Source organism: Theropithecus gelada, chromosome 6 (assembly GCF_003255815.1).
Source record: "Theropithecus gelada isolate Dixy chromosome 6, Tgel_1.0, whole genome shotgun sequence".
Classification (NCBI taxonomy): Eukaryota; Metazoa; Chordata; class Mammalia; order Primates; family Cercopithecidae; genus Theropithecus; species Theropithecus gelada.
In genome coordinates this window covers 893,196-917,524 of record NC_037673.1, presented here as the reverse complement: position 1 = coordinate 917,524, position 24,329 = coordinate 893,196, and the positions used below count along the sequence as shown (strand labels likewise).

The 24,329-nt window shown below is 58.4% G+C and overlaps 1 protein-coding gene across 2 annotated transcripts in view; it reads left to right on the top strand.

The window, feature by feature from the left end:
- The first annotated feature begins 1,692 nt into the window (after positions 1 to 1,692).
- The window catches only part of TERT (telomerase reverse transcriptase), a 35,673-nt gene continuing 13,036 nt past the window's right edge, over positions 1,693 to 24,329 (top strand). For both annotated transcript variants that reach the window (XM_025388359.1, XM_025388358.1), the window contains exons 1-9: positions 1,693 to 1,985; positions 2,090 to 3,443; positions 10,269 to 10,464; positions 12,628 to 12,808; positions 13,497 to 13,676; positions 14,153 to 14,308; positions 20,085 to 20,180; positions 21,115 to 21,200; positions 22,545 to 22,658. In XM_025388359.1, the coding sequence (XP_025244144.1) occupies positions 1,767 to 1,985; positions 2,090 to 3,443; positions 10,269 to 10,464; positions 12,628 to 12,808; positions 13,497 to 13,676; positions 14,153 to 14,308; positions 20,085 to 20,180; positions 21,115 to 21,200; positions 22,545 to 22,658 (2,582 nt within the window). In that variant the 5' untranslated portion in view covers positions 1,693 to 1,766. The remainder of the gene's footprint in view (positions 1,986 to 2,089; positions 3,444 to 10,268; positions 10,465 to 12,627; positions 12,809 to 13,496; positions 13,677 to 14,152; positions 14,309 to 20,084; positions 20,181 to 21,114; positions 21,201 to 22,544; positions 22,659 to 24,329) is intronic.

Below are 24,329 nucleotides of genomic sequence, written 5' to 3'. Positions count from 1 at the left end.
ATAGAATTTTTTTGTTGTTGTTAGAACATTCTTGATGTTTTACACTGTGATGACTAAGACATCATCAACTGTTTAAAGACAGACTAACTGCGCCCGTAATACTGGGGTGTCTTCTGGCTATCAGCGATCTTCATCGAACGCTGGGAGGCATTTCCTCACCATGGACATGGTGTTAATTACTCCAGTGTAATCTTCTGCCTCCATTTCTTCTATTCCCTCTTTTAAAATTATGTTTTCTATGTTGGTTTCTCTGGGGGGAACCAGAGTAAGCTACAACCTTAACTTTTGTTGGAACAAATTTTCCAAACCGCCCCTTTGCCCTAGTGGCACAGCCAGTTCACAAACACAGCCCTTTAAAAAGCCTTCGGGCTCACTAAGGGGATTTCTAGAAGAGCGACCTGTAATCCCAAGTATTTACAAGACGAGGCTAACCTCCAGCGAGTGTGACGGCCCAGGGAGGGTGCCAGGCCTGTTCAAATGCTAGCTCCATAAATAAAGCAATTTCCTCCGCCAGTTTCTGAAAGTAGGAAAGGTTACATTTAAGGTTGCATTTGTTAGCATTTCAGTGTTTGCCGTCCTCAGCTACAGCATCCCTGCAAGGCCTCGGGAGACTCAGAAGTTTCTCGCCCCTTAGATCCAAACTTGAGCATCCCAGAGTCTGGGTTCCTGGGAAGTCCTCAGCTGTCCTGCGGATGTGCCATGGCCCCAGGTCTGGAGGGGCCCAGCAGCCGTGTGGCTTCTACTGCTGGGCTGGAAGTCGGGCCTCCTGGCTCTGCAGTCCGAGGCTTGGAGCCAGGTGCCTGGACCCCCCGGAGCTGCTCTCCTCCCTGTGCGGGCAGGATGTGACCAGAGGTTGGCCTCATCTGCTAGCAGAGTGCCCGGGCCCAGGGTCAAGGCAGCTGTCGCGGGTGTGAGGCGCTCCAGGAGCTCCTGCTGCCGGCAGGAGCTCCTGGCTCCATTTCCCACCCTTTCTCGACGGGACCACCCCGGTGGGTGATTAACAGATTTGGGGTGGTTTGCTCATGGTGGGGACCCCTCGCCGCCTAAGAACTTGCGAAGAGAAATGACGGGCCTGTGTCAAGGAGCCCTAGTCTCGGGGAAGTGTTGCAGGGAGGCGCTCCGGGAGCCCCCGCGTGCCCGTCCAAGGAGCGCTGCTGTGTCCTCGGGTTAGTCTCCAGCCGCATCTACGTGCCTCCGTCCTCCCCTTCACGCCTGGCATTCGTGGTGCCCGGAGCCTGACGCCCCGCGTCCGGACCTGGGGGCAGCCCTGGGTCTCGGGATCAGGCCCAGCTGAGAAAGCGGCGAAGGGGTCGCCGCTCGCACCTGTTCCCAGGGCCCCCACATCACGGCCCCTCCCTCGGGTTACCCCACAGCCTAGGCCGATTCGACCCCTCTCCGCTGGGGCCCTCGCTGGGGTCCCTGCACCCTGGGAGCCAGAGCGGCGCGCGGGCGGGGAAGCGCGGCCCAGACCCCGGGGTCCGCCCGGAGCCGCGGTAGGGGCCAGGCCGGGGCTCCCAGTGGATTCGCGGGCGCAGACGCCCGGGACCGCGCTACCCGTCCCGCCACTTCACCTTCCAGCTCCGCCTCCTCCGCGCGGACCCCGCCCCCCTCCCGACCCCTCCCGGGTCCCCGGCCCAGCCCCCTCCAGGCTCTCCCAGCCCCTCCCCTTCCTTTCCGCGGCCCCGCCCTCTCCTCGCGGCGCGGGTTGGAGGCAGAGCCGAGTCCTGCTGCGCACGTGGGAAGCCCCGGCCCTGGCCACCCCTGCGATGCCGCGCGCTCCCCGCTGCCGAGCCGTGCGCTCCCTGCTGCGCAGCCGCTACCGCGAGGTGCTGCCGCTGGCCACGTTCGTGCAGCGCCTGGGGCCCGAGGGCTGGCGACTGGTGCAGCGCGGGGACCCGGCGGCTTTCCGCGCGCTGGTGGCCCAGTGCCTGGTGTGCGTGCCCTGGGACGCACGGCCGCCCCCCGCCGCCCCCTCCTTCCGCCAGGTGGGCCTCCCCAGGGTCCGTGTCCGGCGGGGGTTGAGGGCGGCCGGGGGGAACCGGCGACATGCGGAGAGCAGCGCAGGCGACTCAGAGCGCTTCCCCCGCAGGTGTCCTGCCTAAAGGAGCTGGTAGCCCGGGTGCTGCAGAGGCTGTGCGAGCGCGGCGCGAGGAACGTGCTGGCCTTCGGCTTTGCGCTGCTGGACGGGGCCCGCGGCGGTCCCCCGGAGGCCTTCACCACCAGCGTGCGCAGCTACCTGCCCAACACGGTGACCGACGCACTGCGCGGGAGCGGGGCGTGGGGGCTGCTGCTGCGCCGCGTGGGCGACGACGTGCTGGTTCACCTGCTGGCACGCTGCGCGCTCTTTGTGCTGGTGGCTCCCAGCTGCGCCTACCAGGTGTGCGGGCCGCCGCTGTACGAGCTCGGCGCTGCCACTCAGGGCCGGCCCGCGCCACACGCGAGTGGAACCCGAAGGGGTCTGGGCTGCGAACTGGCCTGGAACCGTAGCGTTAGGGAGGCCGGGGTCCCCATGGGCCTGCCAGCCCCGGGTGCGAGGAGGCGCCGGGGTAGTGCCAACCGAAGTCTGCCGTTGCCCAAGAGGCCCAGGCGTGGGGCTGCCCCTGAGCCGGAGCGGACGCCCGTTGGGCAGGGGTCCTGGGCCCACCCGGACAGGACGCGTGGACCGAATGACCGTGGTTTCTGTGTGGTGTCACCTGCCAGACCTGCCGAAGAAGCCACCTCTTTGGAGGGTGCGCTGTCTGGCACACGCCACTCCCACCCATCCGTGGGCCGCCAGCACCACGCGGGCCCCCCATCCACATCGCGGCCACCAAGTCCCTGGGACACGCGTTGTCCCCTGGTGTACGCCGAGACCAAGCACTTCCTCTACTCCTCAGGCGACAAGGAGCAGCTGCGGCCCTCCTTCCTACTCAACTCCCTGCGGCCCAGCCTGACTGGCGCCCGGAGGCTCGTGGAGACCATCTTTCTGGGTTCCAGGCCCTGGATGCCAGGGACTCCCCGCAGGCCGCCCCGCCTGCCCCAGCGCTACTGGCAAATGCGGCCCCTGTTTCTGGAGCTGCTTGGGAACCACGCGCAGTGCCCCTACGGGGCGCTCCTCAAGACGCACTGCCCGCTGCGGGCTGCGGTCACCCCAGCAGCCGGTGTCTGTGCTCGGGAGAAGCCCCAGGGCTCAGTGGCGGCCCCCGAGGAGGAGGACACAGACCGTCGTCGCCTGGTGCAGCTGCTTCGCCAGCACAGCAGCCCCTGGCAGGTGTACGGCTTCGTGCGGGCCTGCCTGCGCCGGCTGGTGCCCCCCGGCCTCTGGGGCTCCAGGCACAACCAACGCCGCTTCCTCAGGAACACCAAGAAGTTCATCTCTCTGGGGAAGCATGCCAAGCTCTGCCTGCGGGAGCTGACGTGGAAGATGAGCGTGCGGGACTGTGCTTGGCTGCGCAGGAGCCCAGGTGAGGAGGTGGTGGCCGCCGAGGGCCCAGGCCCCAGAGCTGAATGCAGTAGGGGGCTCAGAAAAGGGGGCAGGCAGAGCCCTGGTTCCCCCAGTCTCCATCGTCAAGTGGGCATATGTGGCTTCTCGCTCTGAACGTCGAGTGGACAAGGTGATCTCTGCCTCTGCTCTCCCTCCTGTCCAGTTTGCATAAACTTACGAGGTTCACCTTCACGTTTTGATGGACACACAGTTTCCAGGCACTGAGGCCAGAGCAGTAAACAGAGGAGGCTGGGCACGGCAGTGGAGCCGGATTGCCGGCAATGGGGAGAAGCGTCTGGAAGCACAGACGCTCTGGCGAGGGTCCCTGCGGATTACTTATAATCCCCTTCGAAATTTCAAAGATGGGAATGAGAGGTGGGGAGGAGAACCCCCTCTTCCTGGGGGTGGGAGGTAAGGGTGTTGCAGGTGCACGTGGTCAGCCAATATGCAGGTTTGTGTTTAAGATTTAATTGCGTGTTGAAGGCCAGGTGCTGTGGCTCACGCCTTAATCCCAGCACTTTAGGAGGCTGAGGCAGGTGGATCACCTGAGGTCAGAAGTTCAGGACCAGCCTGACCAACTTGGTGAAACCCCGTCTCTACTAAAATTACAAAAAGTAGCTGGGCGTGGTGGTGTGCGCCTGTAGTCCCAGCCACTTGGGAGGCTGAGGCAGGAGAATCACTTGAACCCGGGAGGTGGAGGTTGCAGTGAGCTGAGATTGTGCCCTTGCATTCCAGCCTGGGTGATGAGAGTGAAACTCTGTCTTAAAAAAAAAAAAATTGTTTGTTGACTATGCCAGGACAGGGTAGAAGGAGGGAGATGAGACTGTCCTCCAGCACAGATCCTGGTCCTGTCTTTAGGTATGAAGAGGGCCACGTGGGAGCAGAGGACAGCAAATGGCTCCACCTGCTCAGGGAAGGGACAGTGCTTGTAGGTGTTCAGGGGATGGTGCTGCTGAGCCCTGCCGTGTCCCCACCCTGTTTTTCTGGATTTGATGTTGAGGCACCTCCGCTCCAGCCTCCTTTTGGCTCCCAGTGCTCCCAGGCCCTACAGTGACAGCCAGAAGAAGTCCCGATTTCACCCCCTCCCCCCGATTTCACCCCCTCCCCCCGATTTCACCCCCTCCCCACAAACTCCCTAGACATTTAAGACTTCTGGCCATGCAGACAAGGAGGGTGACCTTCCTGGGCTCTTTTTTTTTTTTTCTTTTAATGGTGGCAAAAGTCATATAACGTGAGATTGGCTCTCCTAACACGGTTTTCTGTGTACAGTGCAGAATGGCTAAGTCGGCCTAGTGTTTCCAGCAGTTTGCTTGAACTGCTGTGTCTTGCGTGACTGGAAGTCCCTACCCATCGAACAGCAGCTGCCTGACACCTGCTGCAGCTCAGGTGGACCACGCCGAGTCAGATAATCGTCATGCAACCCATTTTTGCTTTTTTGCGCTCCAGCTTCCTTCGTGGAGGAGAGTTTGAGTTCTCTGATCAGGACTCTGCCTGTCATCACTGCTATTCTCTGATTTCAGATGAGGTCACAATGTGCCCCTGTCTCGTGCAGGGTGAGTGAGGCGTGGTCCCTGGGTGCCCATCCTGTGCAGGGTGAGTGAGGCGCGGTCCCCGGGTGTCCCTGTCACGTGCAGGGTGAGTGAGGCGCGGTCCGTGGGTGTCCCTGTCACGTGCAGGGTGAGTGAGGTGCGGTCCCCGGGTGTCCCTGTCGTGCAGGGTGAGTGAGGCGTGGTCCCTGGGTGTCCCTGTCACGTGCAGGGTGAGTGAGGCGTGGTCCCTGGGTGTCCCTGTCACGTGCAGGGTGAGTGAGGCGTGGTCCCCGGGTGTCCCTGTCACGTGCAGGGTGAGTGAGGCGTGGTCCCCGGGTGTCCCTGTCACGTGCAGGGTGAGTGAGGCGTGGTCCCCGGGTGTCCCTGTCACGTGCAGGGTGAGTGAGGCGTGGTCCCCGGGTGTCCCTGTCACGTGCAGGGTGAGTGAGGCGTGGTCCCCGGGTGTCCCTGTCACGTGCAGGGTGAGTGAGGCGTGGTCCCCGGGTGTCCCTGTCACGTGCAGGGTGAGTGAGGCGTGGTCCCCGGGTGTCCCTGTCACGTGCAGGGTGAGTGAGGCGTGGTCCCCGGGTGTCCCTGTCACGTGCAGGGTGAGTGAGGCGTGGTCCCCGGGTGTCCCTGTCACGTGCAGGGTGAGTGAGGCGTGGTCCCCGGGTGTCCCTGTCATGCAGGGTGAGTGAGGCGTGGTCCCCGGGTGTCCCTGTCATGGAGGGTGAGTGAGGCGCGGTCCCCGGGGTGTCCCTGTCACATGCAGGGTGAGTGAGGCGTGGTCCCCGGGTGTCCCTGTCACGTGCAGGGTGAGTGAGGCGCGGTCCTGGGTGTCCCTGTCATGCAGGGTGAGTGAGGTGCGATCCCCAGGTGTCCCTGTCGTGTAGGGTGAGTGAGGTGTAGTCCCCGGGTGTCCCTGTCATGCAGGGTGAGTGAGGTGCGGTCCCCAGGTGGCCCTGTCGTGTAGGGTGAGTGAGGTGCTGTCCCCGGGTGTCCCTGTCATGTGCAGGGTGAGTGAGGCGCGGTCCCCAGGTGTCCCTGTCATGTGCAGGGTGAGTGAGGCGCGGTCCCCAGGTGTCCCTGTCACGTGCAGGATGAGTGAGGCGCGATCCCCGGGTGTCCCTGTCACGTGCAGGGTGAGTGAGGCGCGGTCCCCGGGTGTCCCTGTCATGCAGGGTGAGTGAGGTGTGGTCCCCGGGTGTCCCTGTCACATGCAGGGTGAGTGAGGCGTGGTCCCCGGGTGTCCCTGTCACGTGCAGGGTGAGTGAGGCGCGGTCCGTGGGTGTCCCTGTCACGTGCAGGGTGAGTGAGGTGCGGTCCCCGGGTGTCCCTGTCTTGCAGGGTGAGTGAGGCGTGGTCCCTGGGTGTCCCTGTCACGTGCAGGGTGAGTGAGGTGCGGTCCTGGGTGTCCCTGTCATGCAGGGTGAGTGAGGTGCGGTCCCCAGCTGTCCCTGTCATGTAGGGTGAGTGAGGTGTAGTCCCCGGGTGTCCCTGTCATGCAGGGTGAGTGAGGTGCGGTCCCCAGGTGTCCCTGTCACGTGCAGGGTGAGTGAGGCGCGGTCCCTGGGTGTCCCTGTCACGTGCAGGGTGAGTGAGGCGCAGTCCCCGGTGTCCCTGTCACGTGCAGGGTGAGTGAGGCGCGGTCCCCGGGTGTCCCTGTCACATGCAGGGTGAGTGAGGCGCGGTCCGTGGGTGTCCCTGTCACGTGCAGGGTGAGTGAGGTGCGGTCCCCGGGGTCCCTGTCGTGCTGAGGCTGGACTGTGGGCTGCCTGTGTCTGCTGCCAAGTGTTGCTAGAGACGTCCCAGAAAGGATTCTCTGTGGCCTGAAGGAAAACAAGGCACCCCAACCCCCTCACTTGTCCTGTTTTCTCCCAAGCTGCCCCTCAGCTTGGCTCCCTTGGGTGGGTGGCAACCCTTGTCACCTTATTCTGGGCACCTGCCGGTCATTGCTTAGGCTGGGCTCTGCCTCCAGTCGCCCCCCTCACGTGGATTGACATTCAGCCACAGGTTGGAGCGTCTCCGTCTGTCTCCTGCTCTGAGACCTACGTGGAGGGCTGGTGTCTCCGCCGGCCTTCGTCAGACTTCTCTCTTGAGTCTTAGTTTTGAATTTCACTGACTTACCTCTAATGTTTCTATCTTTCCATTATATGCTTTCTTTTGGTTTATTCTTTCATTCCTTTGCTAACTTCTTAGTTTAGTTATGCCTTTCCCTCTAAGTGCTGCCTTAGCTGCACCCTGTGTTTTGATGTGAATTTCGACATCAGCCACTTTTAAGTGTTCTTAAAATACTTAAAAGTGTTAATACGTGTTAATACTTCTTTTAAATATTCTTACACTGTGATTTTTTTTTCTTGGTGCACCCTGTGTTTTGATGTGAAGTCATTTTGGTATCAGTCACTTTTAAGTATTCTTTAACTTATTCTGTGATTTCTTTGAGCAGTGAGTTATTTGAACATGGTTTATTTTCCAGATATGTAGAGTATTTTAAGTTATCATTTTGTTATTTATTTCAAACTCAGTTGTGTGGTGGTCTGTATAATACCAATTGTGGATCTTTGCTTTGTGGTCTAGTGTGTGGATGGTTTCCAGAATCAGCCATTGTAAATTTGACGTCCTGCCAATAGAGGGCATGTTCACTATATCCAGCTTATTAAGTCCTGTGCAAAGCTTCTGTCTCCTTCTAGATGCATGAAATTCCAAGAAGGAGGCCACAGTCCATCACATGGGGGATGGGTCTGTTCATTTCTTCTTGTTTGGTGGCATTTATATGGGGCATTATTAGGTGCATGCACGTGGTAGAATTTTTATCTTCCTGATGAGTGAATCTTTTGTAGACTTCTATGTCTCTGGTCATCTAGTAATTCTTTTTTTAAATTGCCCTTAGTACTGCCACACTGGGCTTCATTTGATTAGTATTTTCTTGCTGTATCTGTTTTCTGCCTTATATATATATATATGTATTTTTGTTGTTGAGACAGAGTCTTGCTCTGTTGCCCAGGGTGAGTGAAGTGGCATGATCACAGGTCACTGTAACCTTTACCTCCCGGCGTGAGCCATTCTCTCACCTCAGCCTCCTGAACAGCTAGGACTACAGACACGCACCACTACACCTGGCTAATTTTAAAATGTTTTCTAGAGACAGGGTCTTGCTGTGTTGCCCAGGCTGGTCTCAAACTCTTGGACTCAAGGGATTCACCTACCTCAGCTTCCCAAAGTGCTGAATTACAGGCATGAGCCTCCGTGCCTGGCCTAATTTTCAACACTTTTTTGTTCTTACCGTATAGGTATGTCTTGTTAACAGCGTGTAGGTGAATTTCCAGTCCAGTCTGACAGTTGTTGTTTAACTGGATAACTTGATTTGTTTTCATTTTTCTGTCACTAGAGACCCGTCTGGTGCACTGTGATTCTCCATTTGCCTTTTGCGTGTCCTCGTTCCCTTGTTTCTCACTACCTCTTGGGTTGCTGTGTGCGTTTCCTGCCGAGTGTGTGTTGATCCGGTCGTTGCCTCCTGGTCACTGAGCATTTGCTTTTATTTCCCTTTGCTTAGTGTTACCCCCTGATCTTTTCATTGTCACTGTTTGCTTTTGTTTTTTGAGACAGAGTCTCACTCTGTCACCCAGGCTGGAGTGCAATGGCGCAACCTCAGCTCACTGCAACCTCTGCCTCCTGGGTTCAAGCAGTTCTCATTCCTCAACCTCATGAGTAGCTGGGATTACAGGTGCATGCCACCACGCCTGGCTAATTTTTGTATTTTTAGTAGAGATGAGGTTTCACCATGTTGGCCAGGCTTGTCTCAACCTCCTGACCTCAAGTGATCTGCCCGCCTCGGCCTCCCACAGTGCTGGGATTACAGGCGCGAGCCACCGTGCCTGGCCTACCCTGATCTTTTAAAATGAAGTCTGAAACATTGCTACCCTTGTCCTGAGCAGTAAGAGCCTTAAGTGTATTTTAACTCTGGTCACCACCCCCAGCCTATGTGCTATTTTCCCTGCTGATTTAGTTCTATCTTGGGTATCTTGACACCCGGGGACCGCGCCTCACTCACCCATTAATAACCCCTTATTAATGGTTAATAAAGGTAACCATTATTAATATTGTTTTCCGTGTTCAGTGTTTCTTTAGCTTTGTCCCTGCCCCGCTTTTCCTCCTTTGTTCCCCATCTGTCTACTGTCTCAGGCCTGCCTTCTGGGGTCCCCTTCCTTGTCCTGTGCATGGTTCTTCTGTCTTGTTATTGCTGGTAAACCCCAGCTTTACCTGCGCTGTGGCCTCCATGGCATCTAGTGACGTCCAGGGACCTCTGCTTATGCACAGATGAAGATGTGGAGACTCACGAGGAGGGTGATCATCTTGGCCCGTGAGTGTCTGGAGCACCACGTGGCCGGCATTCCTTAGCCAGTGGGTGACAGCAGTGTCCGCTCGGCCTGGGTTCAGCCTGGAAAACCCCAGGCACGTTGGGATCTGGTGGCTCCGTGGTGACGAGTTTGAAATCACGCAAACCTACGGTCTGGTGCCAGCCCCGATGTGCTGCCTGGCGGGGAAGTGTCTGCCTCCTCCCTTCTGCTTAGGGACCAGGACAAAGGATGAGGCTCCGAGCCATTGTCGTCCAACAGAAGCATGACGTGAGCCACGTGGATCATTTTTAAATGTCTAAGCTGGGCGCGGTGGCTCACACCTGTAATCCCAGCACTTTGGGAGGCCCAGGCGGATGGATCACGAGGTCAGGAGATCGAGACCAACCTGGCCAACATGGTGAAACCCTATCTCTACTAAAAACACAAAAATTAGCCGGGCATGGTGGTGGGCGCCTGTAATCCCAGCTACCTGGGAGGCTGAGGTAGGAGAATCGCTTGAACCAGGGAGTTGGAAGTTGCAGTGAGCTGACATTGTGCCACTGCACTCCAGCCTGGCAACAGAGGGAGACTCTGTCTCAAAAAAAAAAAAAAAAAGAAAAAGAAAAAAAAAATTCTAATAGCCACGTTGAAAAAGTAAACAAGAAAAGGTGAAATTAACGTAATAATAATTTTACTGAAGCCCAGCATATCCACAGCTCATCATTTAGGGTGTCATTGGTGGGAGTGTCACTCACAGGACGTGTGACGTTTTTTGTGCTTGATCTGCGGGATCCCGTGTGTGGGTCCCGTGTGCGGCCATCTCAGCCTGGACCTGCTGGGCTCCCCGTGGCCATGGCTGTCGTACCAGATGGTGCAGGTCTGGGATGAGGTCACCAGGCCCTGCAGTGAGCTGGATGTGCGGTGTCCTTCTCGTTTCAGGGGTGGGCTGTGTGCCGGCCGCGGAGCACCGTCTACGGGAGGAGATCCTGGCCAAGTTCCTGCACTGGCTGATGAGTGTGTATGTGGTCGAGCTGCTCAGGTCTTTTTTTTATGTCACGGAGACCACGTTTCAGAAGAACAGGCTCTTTTTCTACCGGAAGAGTGTCTGGAGCAAGTTGCAAAGCATTGGAATCAGGTAGCGTACCCCCACGCCGGTCCTCTGCTTCTCGAAGTCCTGCAGCACCAGCCCCGGCCTCAGCGTGCGCCTGTCGTCCCTTGCTGGTGCTTCCCTGGCTGTGCGGCTCTGGGCTGGGAGCCAGGGCCCCCGTCACAGGCCTGGCCCGAGTGGATTCTGTGCTGGGCTCTGATTGCCCGGAGCTCACATTCTGTTACTTGTAAAATCAGGAGTTTATGCCAAGTGGTCTCTGGGGTCTGTAAAGCAGAAGTGATTTATATTGGATGGAAACACTACCACCAGCCTCCTTGCCCCTCCTCGGGATGTGGATCCGATTCTCTCTTTCTCTTTTTTTTTTTTTTTTTTTTGAGATGGAGACTTGCTCTGTTGCCCAGGCTAGAGTGCAGTGCTGTAATCTTCACTCACTGCAACCTCCACCTCCCGGGTTTAAGCGATTCTCCAGCCTCAGCCTCCTAAGTAGCTGGAATTACAAGCACCTGCCACCACGCCTGGCTAATTTTTGTATTTTTAGTAGAGATGGGCTTTTGCCATGTTGGCCAGGCTGGTCTCGAACTCCTGACCACAGGTGATCCACCCACCTTGGCCTCCCAGAATGCTTGGTTTATAGGCTGAGCCACTGTGCCTGGCCCCCGATTCTCTTTTAATTCATGCTGTTCTGCATGAATCTTTAATCTGCTGGATTTAGGTCACGAGAGGATAAAATCCCACCCTCTTGGTGACTCACTGTGGGGAGCACCTGTGTGGGGAGCACCCGGGGTAGGAGACGTCCATCATGAGCTAACTCATGGGTTGCTGCGTTTGAATGGCTGCGAGATTTTGTCTGCAATGTTCAGCTGATAAGAGTGTGAGGGATTGTGGCAGATTCAAGCTGGATTTGCGTCAGTGAGGGACTGGAGTGCTGGGCTGGGAGACATCAGCCTGGCTGAGCCCAGGCCATGATATTAGCTTCTCTGTGTCCCACCCAGGCTGACTGGAGGGCTCAGTGAGGACTCTTTAGTCACAAGGTCAGGGCTTCCCCAGCTCCTCTGCACACTCGAGTCCCTGGGGGGCTTCTCACACCCCATGCCCCAAATCATGATGTCTGCAGAGGAAGCTGGTGGCAGACCTCATCAGAGGTAACACGGCCTCTGGGCTGGGGACCCCGACGTGGGGCTGGGGCCGTTTCCTCCTGTATCTGGGGGAGAGTCAGGGCTTTCCCCGTCGGAACGAGTTAATACACAATGTGCCCTACTTAGACATTGCACATAGTGAATGGTGTGTGACCCAACGTGGTCATTTGACCAGTGTTTTGGGAAGAATTTAATTGGGGTGACGGGAAGGAGCAGACAGACGTGGTGGTCCCCTAGTCGCTCCTTGTCATGGCTGGAGCTGATGTTCTGCCTGAGGGGCCTCGGAGGCCCCTCCTCCCTGGACAGGGTACTGTGCCTCTCCTGTGCTCGGCTGGTTCTGCGGCCTGGGGTCAGGGCACCAGCCCCGGAGCACCCTCAGGCCCAGCGACCATAGAGCACCAGGCCGTCAGCCGCAGATGCCCAGGTCCAGGTGTGGCCACTCCAACCCCCTGCTCCCCCATGGGTGGTTTTGGGAGAAAACGCCAAAGGGCAGACGTGTCAGGGAGCTGGTGGGCTCACGGGAGCTGGTTCTGCTCCTTGGCTGAGCTGCCCTGAGCAGCCTCCCCTGCCCTCTCCGTTGGAAGGGATGCGGCTCTTTCTGCCTGAGGGTCCTGCCTGGGGCCAGCCCTGGGCTACCCAGTGGCTGTACCAGAGGGACAGGCATCCTGTGTGGAGGGGGCATGAGTTCATGTGTCCCCAGATGCAGCCTTGCACCCCATCCTGGGTGGCGGCCACTGGACAGGCAGGCTGGGGGGCTGATCATGGGACCAGGCTCCCTGGTGCTGATGGTGGGACAGTCACCCTGGGGGTTGACCACTGGACTGTGCATTCCTAGGGTTGACTGTAGGACCAGGTGTCCAGGTGCCCTGCAAGTAGAGGGCTCTCGGAGGCGTCTGGCCGGCGTGGGAGGACGTGGCCCCGGGCATGGCCTTCAGTGTGTGCTGCCGTGGGTGCCCTGAGCCCTCACTGAGTCGATGGGGGCTTGTGGCTTCCCGTGAGCTTCCTCCTAGTCTGGCGCCTGGCTGAGCGTGTCCTGAGGGGCTCTCTGTTGCAGACAGCACTTGAAGAGGGTGCAGCTGCGGGAGCTGTCGGAAGCAGAGGCCAGGCAGCATCGGGAAGCCAGGCCCACCCTGCTGGCGTCCAGACTCCGCTTCCTCCCCAAGCCTGACGGGCTCCGGCCGATCGTGAACATGGACTACGTTGTGGGAGCCAGAACGTTCCGCAGAGAAAAGAGGGTGACTGTGCTTTGGTTTAGTGTCCTTTTTAAATAGAAGTGCATTTGAGCCCCACATTTGGTATCAGCTTAGACGCAGGGCCCGGAGGAGGGGCCACGGGACCCAGCCAGGCCCACAGCACGGCTTACACCCATTTGTGGGCAGGGTGAGGTGGCCGAGGTGCTGGTGCCTCCAGAAAAGCAGTGTGGGGGTGTTGGGGAAGGTCCTGGGGCAGGGACAGGCTCTGAGGACCACAAGCAGTCGCTGGGCTGGGGCCTGGACGCAGCAGAGCGTGAGGTCCCAGGTTCGTGTCCTGCCGTGGTGCTCGGGCACCGGGTACTTCCGTATGTGGGCCCAGGGACCAGGCCATGGCTGCCAGGACCCCACTGGGCTCTGAGGACCCTGGGCCCTCACCCCACGGCTCCTGCGCCCCACCCGTGTGGCTGCTGTGGCTGTGGTGACCCCGTCATCTGAGGGGAGTGTGGGGTGAGGTGGACAGAGGTATGGCATGAGCATCCCATGTGCAACACACATGCAGCCGGGACCACGTTTCAAACAGGGTCTGGGGAAGCTGGGAGGGGTTCAAGGACCTAGGTCTGGGCAGCTGGGGACACTGGGGTGGGGCTGCTTCTCCCCTGGGTCCCTCTGGTGGGGCGGGGCACCTGGCCGGGTCCACTGTCCTGACCATCTCCCGTGCCGTCCCCGCCAGGCCGAGCGTCTCGCCTCGAGGGTGAAGGCACTGTTCAGTGTGCTCAACTACGAGCGGGCACGGCGCCCCGGCCTCCTGGGTGCCTCTGTGCTGGGCCTGGATGATATCCACAGGGCCTGGCGCAACTTTGTGCTGCGTGTGCGGGCCCAGGACCCGCCGCCCAAGCTATACTTCGTCAAGGTGGGCGCTGGGACCCCGTCAGCAGCCCTGCTGTACCTTGGGGGTGGCTGCCTGATTGACACCTCATGCTGGGTGGGCCACAGGGAGTGCAGTGACCCGGTCACTGTTGGGGACACACCCGGCACCTGGCAGGGAGGCCTTCAGCCTTTCCTGCAGCACATGGGCCCCGACTCTGCACCCCCAACTGCCCCGGGCTCCTCCTCCCAGGGAGGGTCCCACTGGATTCCAGTTCCCGTCAGAGAAGGAACCGCACCAGCTCAGCCACCAGGCCCTGGTGCCTCGCACCCCAGTCCTGAGCCAGGGCCCTCCTGTCCTGAGGCTCAGAGAGGGCATACAGCCCGCCCTGCCCTTGGGGTCTGGAGAGGTGGGGGTCAGAGAGAGATGGGGGAACGTGGCTGCGGCCAGGCCCTGAGGGCAGAGGTGACGTCTGAGTTGCTGGGTGGCCATGGTCAGCCTCCTTGCCTTCACTCACGCAGGTGGATGTGATGGGCGCGTACGACACCATCCCCCAGGACAGGCTCACGGAGGTCATCGCCAGCATCATCGAGCCCCAGAACACGTACTGCGTGCGCCGGTACGCTGTGGTCCGGAAGGCCGCCCACGGGCACGTCCGCAAGACCTTCAAGAGCCACGTAAGGCTCACGTGTGATACAGCTGTGTCCAGGATGTGTGTCCCTGGGATATGGATGTGTCTAGGATGCAGGCATGTCTGTGATGTGTTTCTGTGATGGAGGTACTTCCACGATTTACACATCAGTGATATGTGTGTGTATCTGTGATATGTGCATGTGGCACATGTGTGGCATGTGTGTGGCACGTGCGTGTCCGTGGTGCATGTGTCTGTGATGAGCATATTTGTGATGTATGTGTGTGTATCTGTGGCACGTGTGTGTCCGTGGTGTGTCTCTGGTGTGTCTCTGGTGTGTGTGCCTGTGGTGTGCATGAGCGTGTGTCTGTGCTGCATGTCTGTGACGTGCATATTTGTGGTGTGTGTGTGTGCATGTGTCCGTGACACATGCATGTCCACGCTGTGTCTGTGGTGTGGGTGTGTGTGGCCCCTTGGCCTTCCTCCTTCCTCTTCTGGGCATGGTCCGTACCATTGTCCTCATGCTCTTGGGTGCTGATTTGGTGAACTCCACATTCAGGGTCCTCCCTTCCAGCACGGGTGCCCCTGTCCTGTCACAGGGCTGGGCCTTGGAGACTCCAAGCCGGGTTTGAGAGGAGAGTAGGGACGCTGGGTGGTACCTACCTGGACCCCCGGCACCCCCAGGACCCCAGCCTGGCCCGTGCCGGCTCCATGAGAGACAGGAAGGCTGATTCAGGCCTCGCTCCCTGGGACACACTCCTCCCAGAGCGGCCGGAGGCCTTGGGGCTCAGCAGGGTTGAAAGGGGCCCTGGGCTTGGGTTCCCACCCAATGGTCATGAGCACGCTGGAGTGGTAAAGCCCCCAGAGTAGTGCCAGGCCAGGGTGCAGAGGTGAAGTGTCCCTGGAGCTTCAGTTGGGGAAAGGCGCATGTGGAGACCTGCAAGGACCTCTTTCTCTGACTTCTTGAGGCTACTGCAGCTATTTGCAAATCTCAGTTATGACTCAGCAGAATTTTACGCTCGTGGAAACCTGATGGCTACCACCTGCGTCCAGGTGTAGAAAGTCGCCAGAGCCCAGGAGACCCCCCTCCCCGCCACCCACCCATGCCCAGGTACAGAAAGTCACCAGAGCCCAGGAGAACCCCCTCCCCACCACCCACCTGTGCCCAGGTACAGAAAGTCACCAGAGCCCAGGAGACCCCCCTCCCCGCCACCCACCCATGCCCAGGTACAGAAAGCCACCAGAGCCCAGGAGAACCCCCTCCCCACCACCCACCCGTGCCCAGGTACAGAAAGTCACCAGAGCCCAGGAGACCCCCCTCCCCGCCACCCACCTGTGCCCAGGTACAGAAAGTCACCAGAGCCCAGGAGACCCCCCTCCCCGCCACCCACCTGTGCCCAGGTACAGAAAGTCACCAGAGCCCAGGAGACCCCCCTCCCCGCCACCCACCCATGCCCAGGTACAGAAAGCCACCAGAGCCCAGGAGAACCCCCTCCCCACCACCCACCCGTGCCCAGGTACAGAAAGTCACCAGAGCCCAGGAGACCCCCCTCCCCGCCACCCACCCGTGCCCAGGTACAGAAAGTCACCAGAGCCCAGGAGACCCCCCTCCCCGCCACCCACCCATGCCCAGGTACAGAAAGTCACCAGAGCCCAGGAGAACTCCCCACCACAGCGGAAGGTGCCGCCCCCACCGTGACCCTGGTGCCGACCTCCATGGTCTCCCTCTTCCGGTCTCCACAAGTGAGATCAGGCAGGAGGTGGGTTTGGGGGTCCAAGTCTCAGCTGTGCTGAACGCCTCAGCTGCGTATTCTGTCCACGTATGGCATCTGCTGTGGAACACGCCACGTGGATGTATCCTTCCCGCTGCTGTGGAGGCTCCTGGGTGCGGACTGCACGGCTGTGAGTGTTCTGGGTTCTGGGGGCGTCCCAGGGGTCAGAGGCCCTCACCTCTGGGTGAATTCCAGGAGTGGGGTTGCTGGGTCGCTGACGTGCTTTATGGATATTGTGGGAGTTTCCAGGGGGGTGGCTGGCTGCTTGCGAGGGTGGTGCCTCCGGTGGCCGCCGGCCTGATGGTGTCGCAGCCGCCTCGTGGGATTGTGCAGGGGGCTCTCTTGATGCCCATGTGTCCATGCTGTTCCCGTGCTGGCCGCCCCGGGGCTCTTGCGGGAGGTGCCCATCCATCCTGCCCTGCTCTGTGCGGGGCGCCTGCCTCCCATCATCGGCTTGCAGGAGCTCTTTGTGTGTTCTGGTGCAAGTCTGGCATCAGATGCGTGCACTGTGAATGTCTGTGCCGTGTGTGTCTTGCTTTTGTGCTCTTAAGTCAAGCCTTTTGAGGACTGGAAATTTGTACTTCTAACACAGTCCACTAACGCAGTCCACTAACGCAGTCCACTAATGCAGTCCACTTTAGCAGCTGTTTGTGGCTAAATCTGTTTGTGTTCCCTTCAGGAACTCTGTTTACCTTGAGGTTGTGGTGACATCGCTTCTGCGTCTCCTTTTAGAACAGCCTTTACTGTGTCAGCTTTCAAACGTGGGTGGGGCTCTGTGGGGATCTGTGGAACTGGTTTTCATGCGTGGGAACTGTGGGGATCTGTGGGACTGGTTTTCATGCGTGGGAACTGTGGGGATCTGTGGAACTGGTTTTCATGCGTGGGGTAGGTGGGGATCTGTGGGACTGGTTTTCATGCGTGGGGTAGGTGGGGATCTGTGGGACTGGTTTTCATGCGTGGGGTAACACAGAGTTGAAGGCGAGCTTTCTTCCTGGAGTGGGTCTGCAGTTGCTCTGACAGCTTTGTTGAGGAGACCACTCCTTCAGCGTATTTATAGTAAGTCAGGGTGTGGGGGCCTCCCCTGGGCTCCCCATTCTGTTCCTTCCACTCCTGGGTCATGAGGTGCCTGCAATGGTGTGTGGCCGGTGGGCAGGACTTCCAGGCCTCCCTGTGCTCATTGGCCTGGATGTGGCCCTGGCTGGGCTCCGTCCTTGGAATTCCTCTGCGAGTTGGAGACTCGCTTTCTTTCTTTTTTCTTTTTTTGTAACGGAGTCTCGCTCTGTTGCCCAGGCCGGAGTGCGTTGGCGCGATCTCAGCTCACTGCAGCCTCCAATTCCTGAGTTCAAGCAGTTATCTTGCCTCAGCCTCCCAGGTAGCTGGGATTATAGGCGCCCACCACCATGCCAACTAATTTCTGTAATTTTAGTAGAGACAAGGTTTCTCCATGTTGGCCAGGCTGGTCTCGAACTTCTGACCTCAGGTCAGGGAGCCCGTCTCGGCCTCCCACAGTGCTGGGATGACAGGTGTGAGCCACCACGCCTGGCCGAGACTCGCTTCCTGCAGGTTCCGTGAGATCTGCAGCGGTAGCTGCCTCCAGCCTTGGTGCTGACGGTCTCCGTTTCCTTCTCCAGGTCTCGCTAGGAGTCTTTCAGTTTCATGACTCTCTTCACAGAAGAGTTTCACGTGTGCTGATTTCCCGGCTGTTTCCTGCGTAATTGGTGTCTGCTATTTATCAATGGCCTCATTCCATTTCCTTTAGGCTTTGTTTATTGTTCTTTTTCCGGCTCCTTGAGGGAAAAGCTTTGAGTATGGACATTTGAACTTTCTTTTCTAAAGAAGCATCTGAAGTTGCAATTTTCCCTCTAAAGCAAGGGTCCCCAGGTCCCTGGCCATGGACTGGCACCGGTCTGGGGCCTGAGAGGAACCGGGCGCACAGCGGGAGGCTGGTGGGGTGTGGTGAGCCAGCGTTCCCGCCTGAGCCCACCTCCTCTCAGCTCAGCAGGGGCATGCGGCGCTCAGAGGTGTGCACACCCTACTGTGAACTGTGCGAGACAGGGATCTAGGTTGTGTGCTCCTTATGAGAATCTAATGCCTGATGATCCGAGGTGGAACCGTTTCCTCCCGAAACCATCCCCTTCCCCACTGCTGTCCTGTGGAAAAACCGTCTTTCATGAAACCGTTCCCTGGTACCACAGTGGCTGGGGACCCCACACTGGAGACCTGCTTCAGCGGCATCTTGCCAGTTTTGATATATTGGCTTTCCTGTATTGAGTCCAAAATAATTACAGATTTCTGGGATGATTTCCGCTGACCTCAGACCCATGGGCTATTTGTGGGAGTGTTATCTGCTCCTGGGTTGGGAAGGGTGCAGGGCCCCCGTGTACCTTCCTGTTACTGCCTTCCAGGTCGGTTCTCAGGGTTGAATTGTACTCGATGTGGTTTTAGCCCATGGCCCTGCTGCCAGCTCCTGGGGGCCGGGGAACATGCCAAAGCACAAAGTCGCCGTGTGCCTCTTTTAATGCCTCCCAAGTTCAAGGTCTCCTGTGTCTGTGTTAGCGTGTGCTGCATACCTTCTCACATCCTATCTTGGGGACGCAGGGGTTTGGTGGGTCCTGTGGTAAATGGCAAGCATCCTGGGGGATTCTGCAGAACAGGAGGTGGGGGTGCTGGTCTCTCTCCCACGTCTCCAGACTCTTCTCCTGCCTGTGCTGTGGCTGCACCTGCCTCCCTGCAATCCCTTCAGCGCTGGGCTGGAGAGGCCCAGGAGCTTGAGCACCACTTGTGCCACGTGACTGTGGATGGCGGTCGGTCGTGGGGTCTGATGTGTGGTGACTGTGGATGGTGGTCGGTCGTGGGGTCTGATGTGTGGTGACTGTGGATGGTGGTCAGTCGTGGGGTCTGATGTGTGGTGACTGTGGTTGGTGGTCGGTTGTGGGGTCTGATGTGTGGTGACTGTGGTTGGCGGTCAGTTGTGGGGTCTGATGTGTGGTGACTGTGGATGGCGTTGGTCGTGGGGTCTGATGTGTGGTGACTGTGGATGGCGGTTGGTCGTGGGGTCTGATGTGTGGTGACTGGGTGGCGGTCGGTCGTGGGGTCTGATGTGTGGTGACTGTGGGTGGCGGTCGGTCGTGGGGTCTGATGTGTGGTGACTGTGGGTGGCGGTCGGTCGTGGGGTCTGATGTGGGGTGACTGTGGGTGGCGGTCGGTCGTGGGGTCTGATGTGTGGTGACTGTGGGTGGCGGTTGGTCGTGGGGTCTGATGTGTGGTGACTGTGGGTGGCGGTCGGTCGTGGGGTCTGATGTGTGGTGACTGTGGGTGGCGGTCGGTCGTGGGGTCTGATGTGTGGTGACTGTGGGTGGCGGTCGGTCGTGGGGTCTGATGTGTGGTGACTGTGGGTGGCGGTCGGTCGTGGGGTCTGATGTGTGGTGACTGTGGGTGGCGGTCGGTCGTGGGGTCTGATGTGTGGTGACTGTGGGTGGCGGTCGGTCGTGGGGTCTGATGTGTGGTGACTGTGGGTGGCGGTCGGTCGTGGGGTCTGATGTGTGGTGACTGTGGGTAGCGGTCGGTCGTGGGGTCTGATGTGTGGTGACTGTGGGTGGCGGTCGGTCGTGGGGTCTGATGTGTGGTGACTGTGGGTAGCGGTCGGTTGTGGGGTCTGATGTGTGGTGACTGTGGATGGCGGTCGGTCGTGGGGTCTGATGTGTGGTGACTGTGGATGGCAGTCGGTCGTGGGGTCTAATGTGTGGTGACTGTGGGTGGTGGACGGTCGTGGGACGGTCGTGGGGGTCTGACATGTGGTGATTGTGGATGGCAGTCGGTCACAGGGGTCTGATGTGTGGTGGCTGCAGATGGAGTCCCAGGTGTGTCTGTAGCTGCTTTGTGTCCCCGGCCCCTCAGCTCCCCTTTCGCAAGCTCCCCGGGGGCTCCCTGGGCTTCCTCCTGCCATCGGGCTTGGCTTCAGGTCTACGTGTCCTGGTTGGAAGAAACAAGTGCCCAGCTCTGGCCAGGGTGGGCCACATTTGTGGCTCATGCCCTCTCCTCTGCCGGCAGGTCTCTACCTTGACAGACCTCCAGCCGTACATGCGACAGTTCGTGGCTCACCTGCAGGAGACCAGCCCGCTGAGAGATGCCGTCGTCATTGAGCAGGTCTGAGCACTGCCCCCAGGGTTGGGCATGGACCCCAGCAGTGGGTCCTCACCTGGGGCATCACTGGGCTCATCACCAGACAGACTGTTGGCCCTGGGGGCGGTCGGGGGAATGAGCTGTGGTGGGGGCATGAGGAGCTGTGTGCCTTGGCGGAATCTAAGCTGGGCCGGGCTGTGACAGCTCCTGCATTCAGGCACCTGCTCACGTTTGACCACTTGGCCTCCCTCCAGCCCCGCAGTGGCTTTATTCATGATTTGCTAAATGTCTTCTCTGGCAATTTTGATCTTGAGGCCAAAGGAAAGGTGTCCCCCTCCTTTAGGAGGGCAGACCATGTTTGAGCCGCATCCCACCGAGCTGGCCCCTCAGTGCTGGGTGCGAGGCCAAGGGAAATGTGTGCCCCTTCTTAGAAGGACAGGCCGTGTTTGAGCTGCGTTCCGCTGAGCTGGCCCCTCAGTGCTGGGTCTGTTCACGTGACCCTGTGGCTCTTTGCAGATGCCCGTTTAACGCTTGTTCCACTTTAAGGGACAGTCGTGTCCACTGAGTGAGGCTCAGAGACCTCTGGGCAAATTTCCTTGGCTCCCAGAGTGGGGGTGGGCGTGGCCTGGGCTCCTGGGACCCAGACCCAGTGCCCGGCAGCCGGGCAGCAACTTATGGATCACGTGTGCCATCTGGGCCATGGTGGGCTGTGAGGGTCTGAGCCCAGCTGGACACACAGGTGGCTCAGAGGGGATGTTCTGTGTCACACACTCTGCCTAAGCCCCTGTGTGTCTGCAGAGACTCGGCCGGCCAGCCCACGATGGCCCTGCATTCCAGCCCAGCCCACACTTCATCACGAACACCGACCCCAGAAGGGATGGAGGGTCTTGGCCACGTGGTCCTGCCTATCTTGGTACCCACCAGCTCACTCTCGTGTGTCTCTCTTCTGCTTTCCCAGAGTTCCTCCCTGAACGAGACCAGCAGTGGCCTCTTCGACGTCTTCCTACGCTTCGTGTGCCACCACGCCGTGCGCATCGGGGGCAAGTGAGTCGGGTGGCCGGGTGCCATTGCCCAGCGGGTGGGTGGGCGGACTGGCAGGGCTTCTGCTCACCTCTCCCCTGCCCCTTCCCCACTGCCCTTCTCCCGGGGCCACCAGGGTCTCCTTTTCTGGCCCCCCACCCCTCCAGCTCCTGGGCTGCAGGTGCCCGAGGCCCCGGGAACATGGCCCGACTTGCAGCTGCTGGAGCAGAGCAGATGCTACGCGAGGCCTGGAAATGGCAAGCAGGGTGTGGACTTGCTCCTGTGCGGAGGACGAGGGGTGTGGGGTGTGTGTGGGTCGGGGGTGCGGCCGAGCGTTTGAGCCTGCAGCTTGTCAGCTCCAAGTTACTACTGACGCTGGACACCCCGCTGTCACACGCTGTATCTCTCTCTCCATATACAAGAGGATTTTATCTGATTCTCATTCCCGTCCCTGTCGCGTGACCCCCGCAAGGGCACGGGCTCTTCTCTCTGTGGCTAGATTTCCCATCTGGAAAGTGGGAGGTTGACCGTGTAGTTTGCTCCTCCTGGGGGCTCTGTGCTGGCCATGGGGCAGGTGGCCTGGGATAGCTCAAACTCCTGACCTCAGGTGATCCACCCACCTTGGCCTCCCAAAGTGCTGGGATTACAGGCGTGAGCCACCACGCCTGGCCAGAAAGCCTCTTTCTAAGGTGACCACCTACAGCACTTCCCGAAAATAACAGGTCTTGTTTTTGCAATAGGCTGCAAGTGTCTCTTGGCAACAGGAGTGGGCATCCTATGGGCTCTGGGGATGGCTGAGGGTCACGTGGCAGCCATGCCTTCTACGTGCACCTTCAGGTTCCAAGGGGCTATTCTGCTCTCACTGTGTGTCTGAAAACGCACCCTTGGTGTCCTTGTTTGTTTGGAGAGTGTCTGCGTCTCATTGGTTGTGGTGAAACCAGGGGCAAGGCTGTATCGGTTGGCACACAGCTGCTAATGTAGGGCTGTGAACTTTCACCGTGGATAAATTCCTTGAAAAGAAAGGAGTCCAGTTAAGCATTCCTTCCGGGTCAAGTGTCTGGTTCTGTGAATAAACTCGAAGATTTAAGAAACCTTAATGAAAGAAAGCCTTGATGGTTGAGAACAAGGATGTGGTCACAGCTGTGGCTGGATCTGCCCTAAGCCGCCCCAGTTCGCAGTGAGAGTGGGCGCGGGGATTGTGTTCAGAGGTCTCGTCTGGTGTGTTTGTGAGGTGTTTGCCGGCTGAATGGTAGACATGTCGTTGGTGTGTGGAGGTGGTGTGTATGAGGGTCTGTGTGTGGTTCTGTGTGAGTGTACACATGTCCACACATGCCCCGCCCATCGCTTACCTGCGTCTTCCCGCCCCAGGTCCTACATCCAGTGCCAGGGGATCCCGCAGGGCTCCATCCTGTCCACGCTGCTCTGCAGCCTGTGCTATGGCGACATGGAGAACAAGCTGTTTGCAGGGATGCGGCGGGACGGGTGAGGCCTCCTCTTCCCTAGGGGTCTTGGGTGGGGGACGATTTGCTTTTAACGTGTTCAGTATTAATATTCCTGGTGCTCTGGATACCATGACTGCTCTGTCTTGAGGAACCAGACAAGGCTGCAGCCCCTCCTTGGTGTGAAGCCACACAGGAGGGGTTGCACAGCCCGAGGACTGTGGGCTCCATGCGGACTCTGTCCAGCGGCCGTGTCCAGAGGCCTCGGGGCTCAGCAGGCAGGAGGGCCACTGCCCTGCATGACGCACGTGTGAATTCAACACCGAGGAAGCACACCAGCTTCCGTCACATCCACCCGGGTTCCTTTAGGGTCCTCGGGGACACAGGCTGGTGCAGCCTAAGGCTCCGCATCTCCCGGCAGGCCCTCAACAGGTGGCCTGGACTGGGCGCCCCTTCAGCCCATTGCCCATCCCACTTGCATGGGGTCTACACCCAAGGACGTCACACGCCTAAATATTGTGCCAACCTAATGTGGTTCAACTCAGCTGGCTTTTGTTGACAGCAATTACTTTTTTTTTTTTTTAATACTTTAAGTTCTAGGATACATGTGCACAACATGCAGGTTTGTTACATATGTACACATGTGCCATGTTGGTGTGCTGCACCCGTTAACTCGTCATTTACATTACGTGTATCTCCTAATGCTATCCCTCCCCATCCCCCCACCCCACGACAGGTCCCGGTGTGTGATGTTCCCCACCCTGTGTCCAAGTGTTCTCATTGTTCAATTTCCACCTATGAGTGAGAACATGCAGTGTTTGGTTTTTTTTCCTTGGAATAGTTTGCTGAGAATGATGGTTTCCAGCTTCATCCATGTCCCTGCAAAGGACATGAACTCATCCTTTTTTATGGCTGCATAGTATTCCATGGTGTATATGTGCCACGTTTTCTTAATCCAGTCTGTCACTGATGGACATTTGGGTTGGTTCCAAGTCCTTGCTATTGTGAATAGTGCCACAATAAACATATGTGTGCATGTGTCTTTATAGCAGCATGATTTATAACCCTTTGGGTATATATCCAGTAATGGGATGGCTGGGTCAAATGGTATTTCTAGTTCTAGATCCCTGAGGATTTACCACACTGTCTTCCACAACGGTTGAACTACTTTACACTCCCACCAACAGTGTAGAAGTGTTCTGGTGCTGGAGAGGATGTGGACAGCAGTTACTTTTTTTTATGAAAATAGTATCATTGAACAAGCAGTTAGTGAAGGATGCGTCAGGAAGCCTGCAGGTCATACGGCCATTTCTCTCAAAGTCTCCGGATTTTTCCTGTGCTTCTTTTGAAACTCTAGCTCCTATTATAGCATGTATAGCGGATCAAGGTTCTTCTTCATTAAGGTTCAAGTTATAGATTGAAATACATTTCTGTAACAGAAACAAAAATTTCTTGTATACACAGCTTGCTCTGGGACTTGGAGGGAAGTGTCCTTGAGCTGGCAGCACCCTGGTCAGCCCTCTGGGACGGGACGCCTCTGGTACATGGTCACGGGGCGCCGGGCTTGGGCCTGAGGGTTGCACAGTGCACCGTGCCCCACTTCCTGGGGGCAGGATCTGGGTCTCGGATGATGCTGAGAACCACAGTTGCCCTGCTGGTAAAGGGCACCACGTGGCTCAGAAGGGGCGAGGTTCCCGGCCCAACATTCTTACCG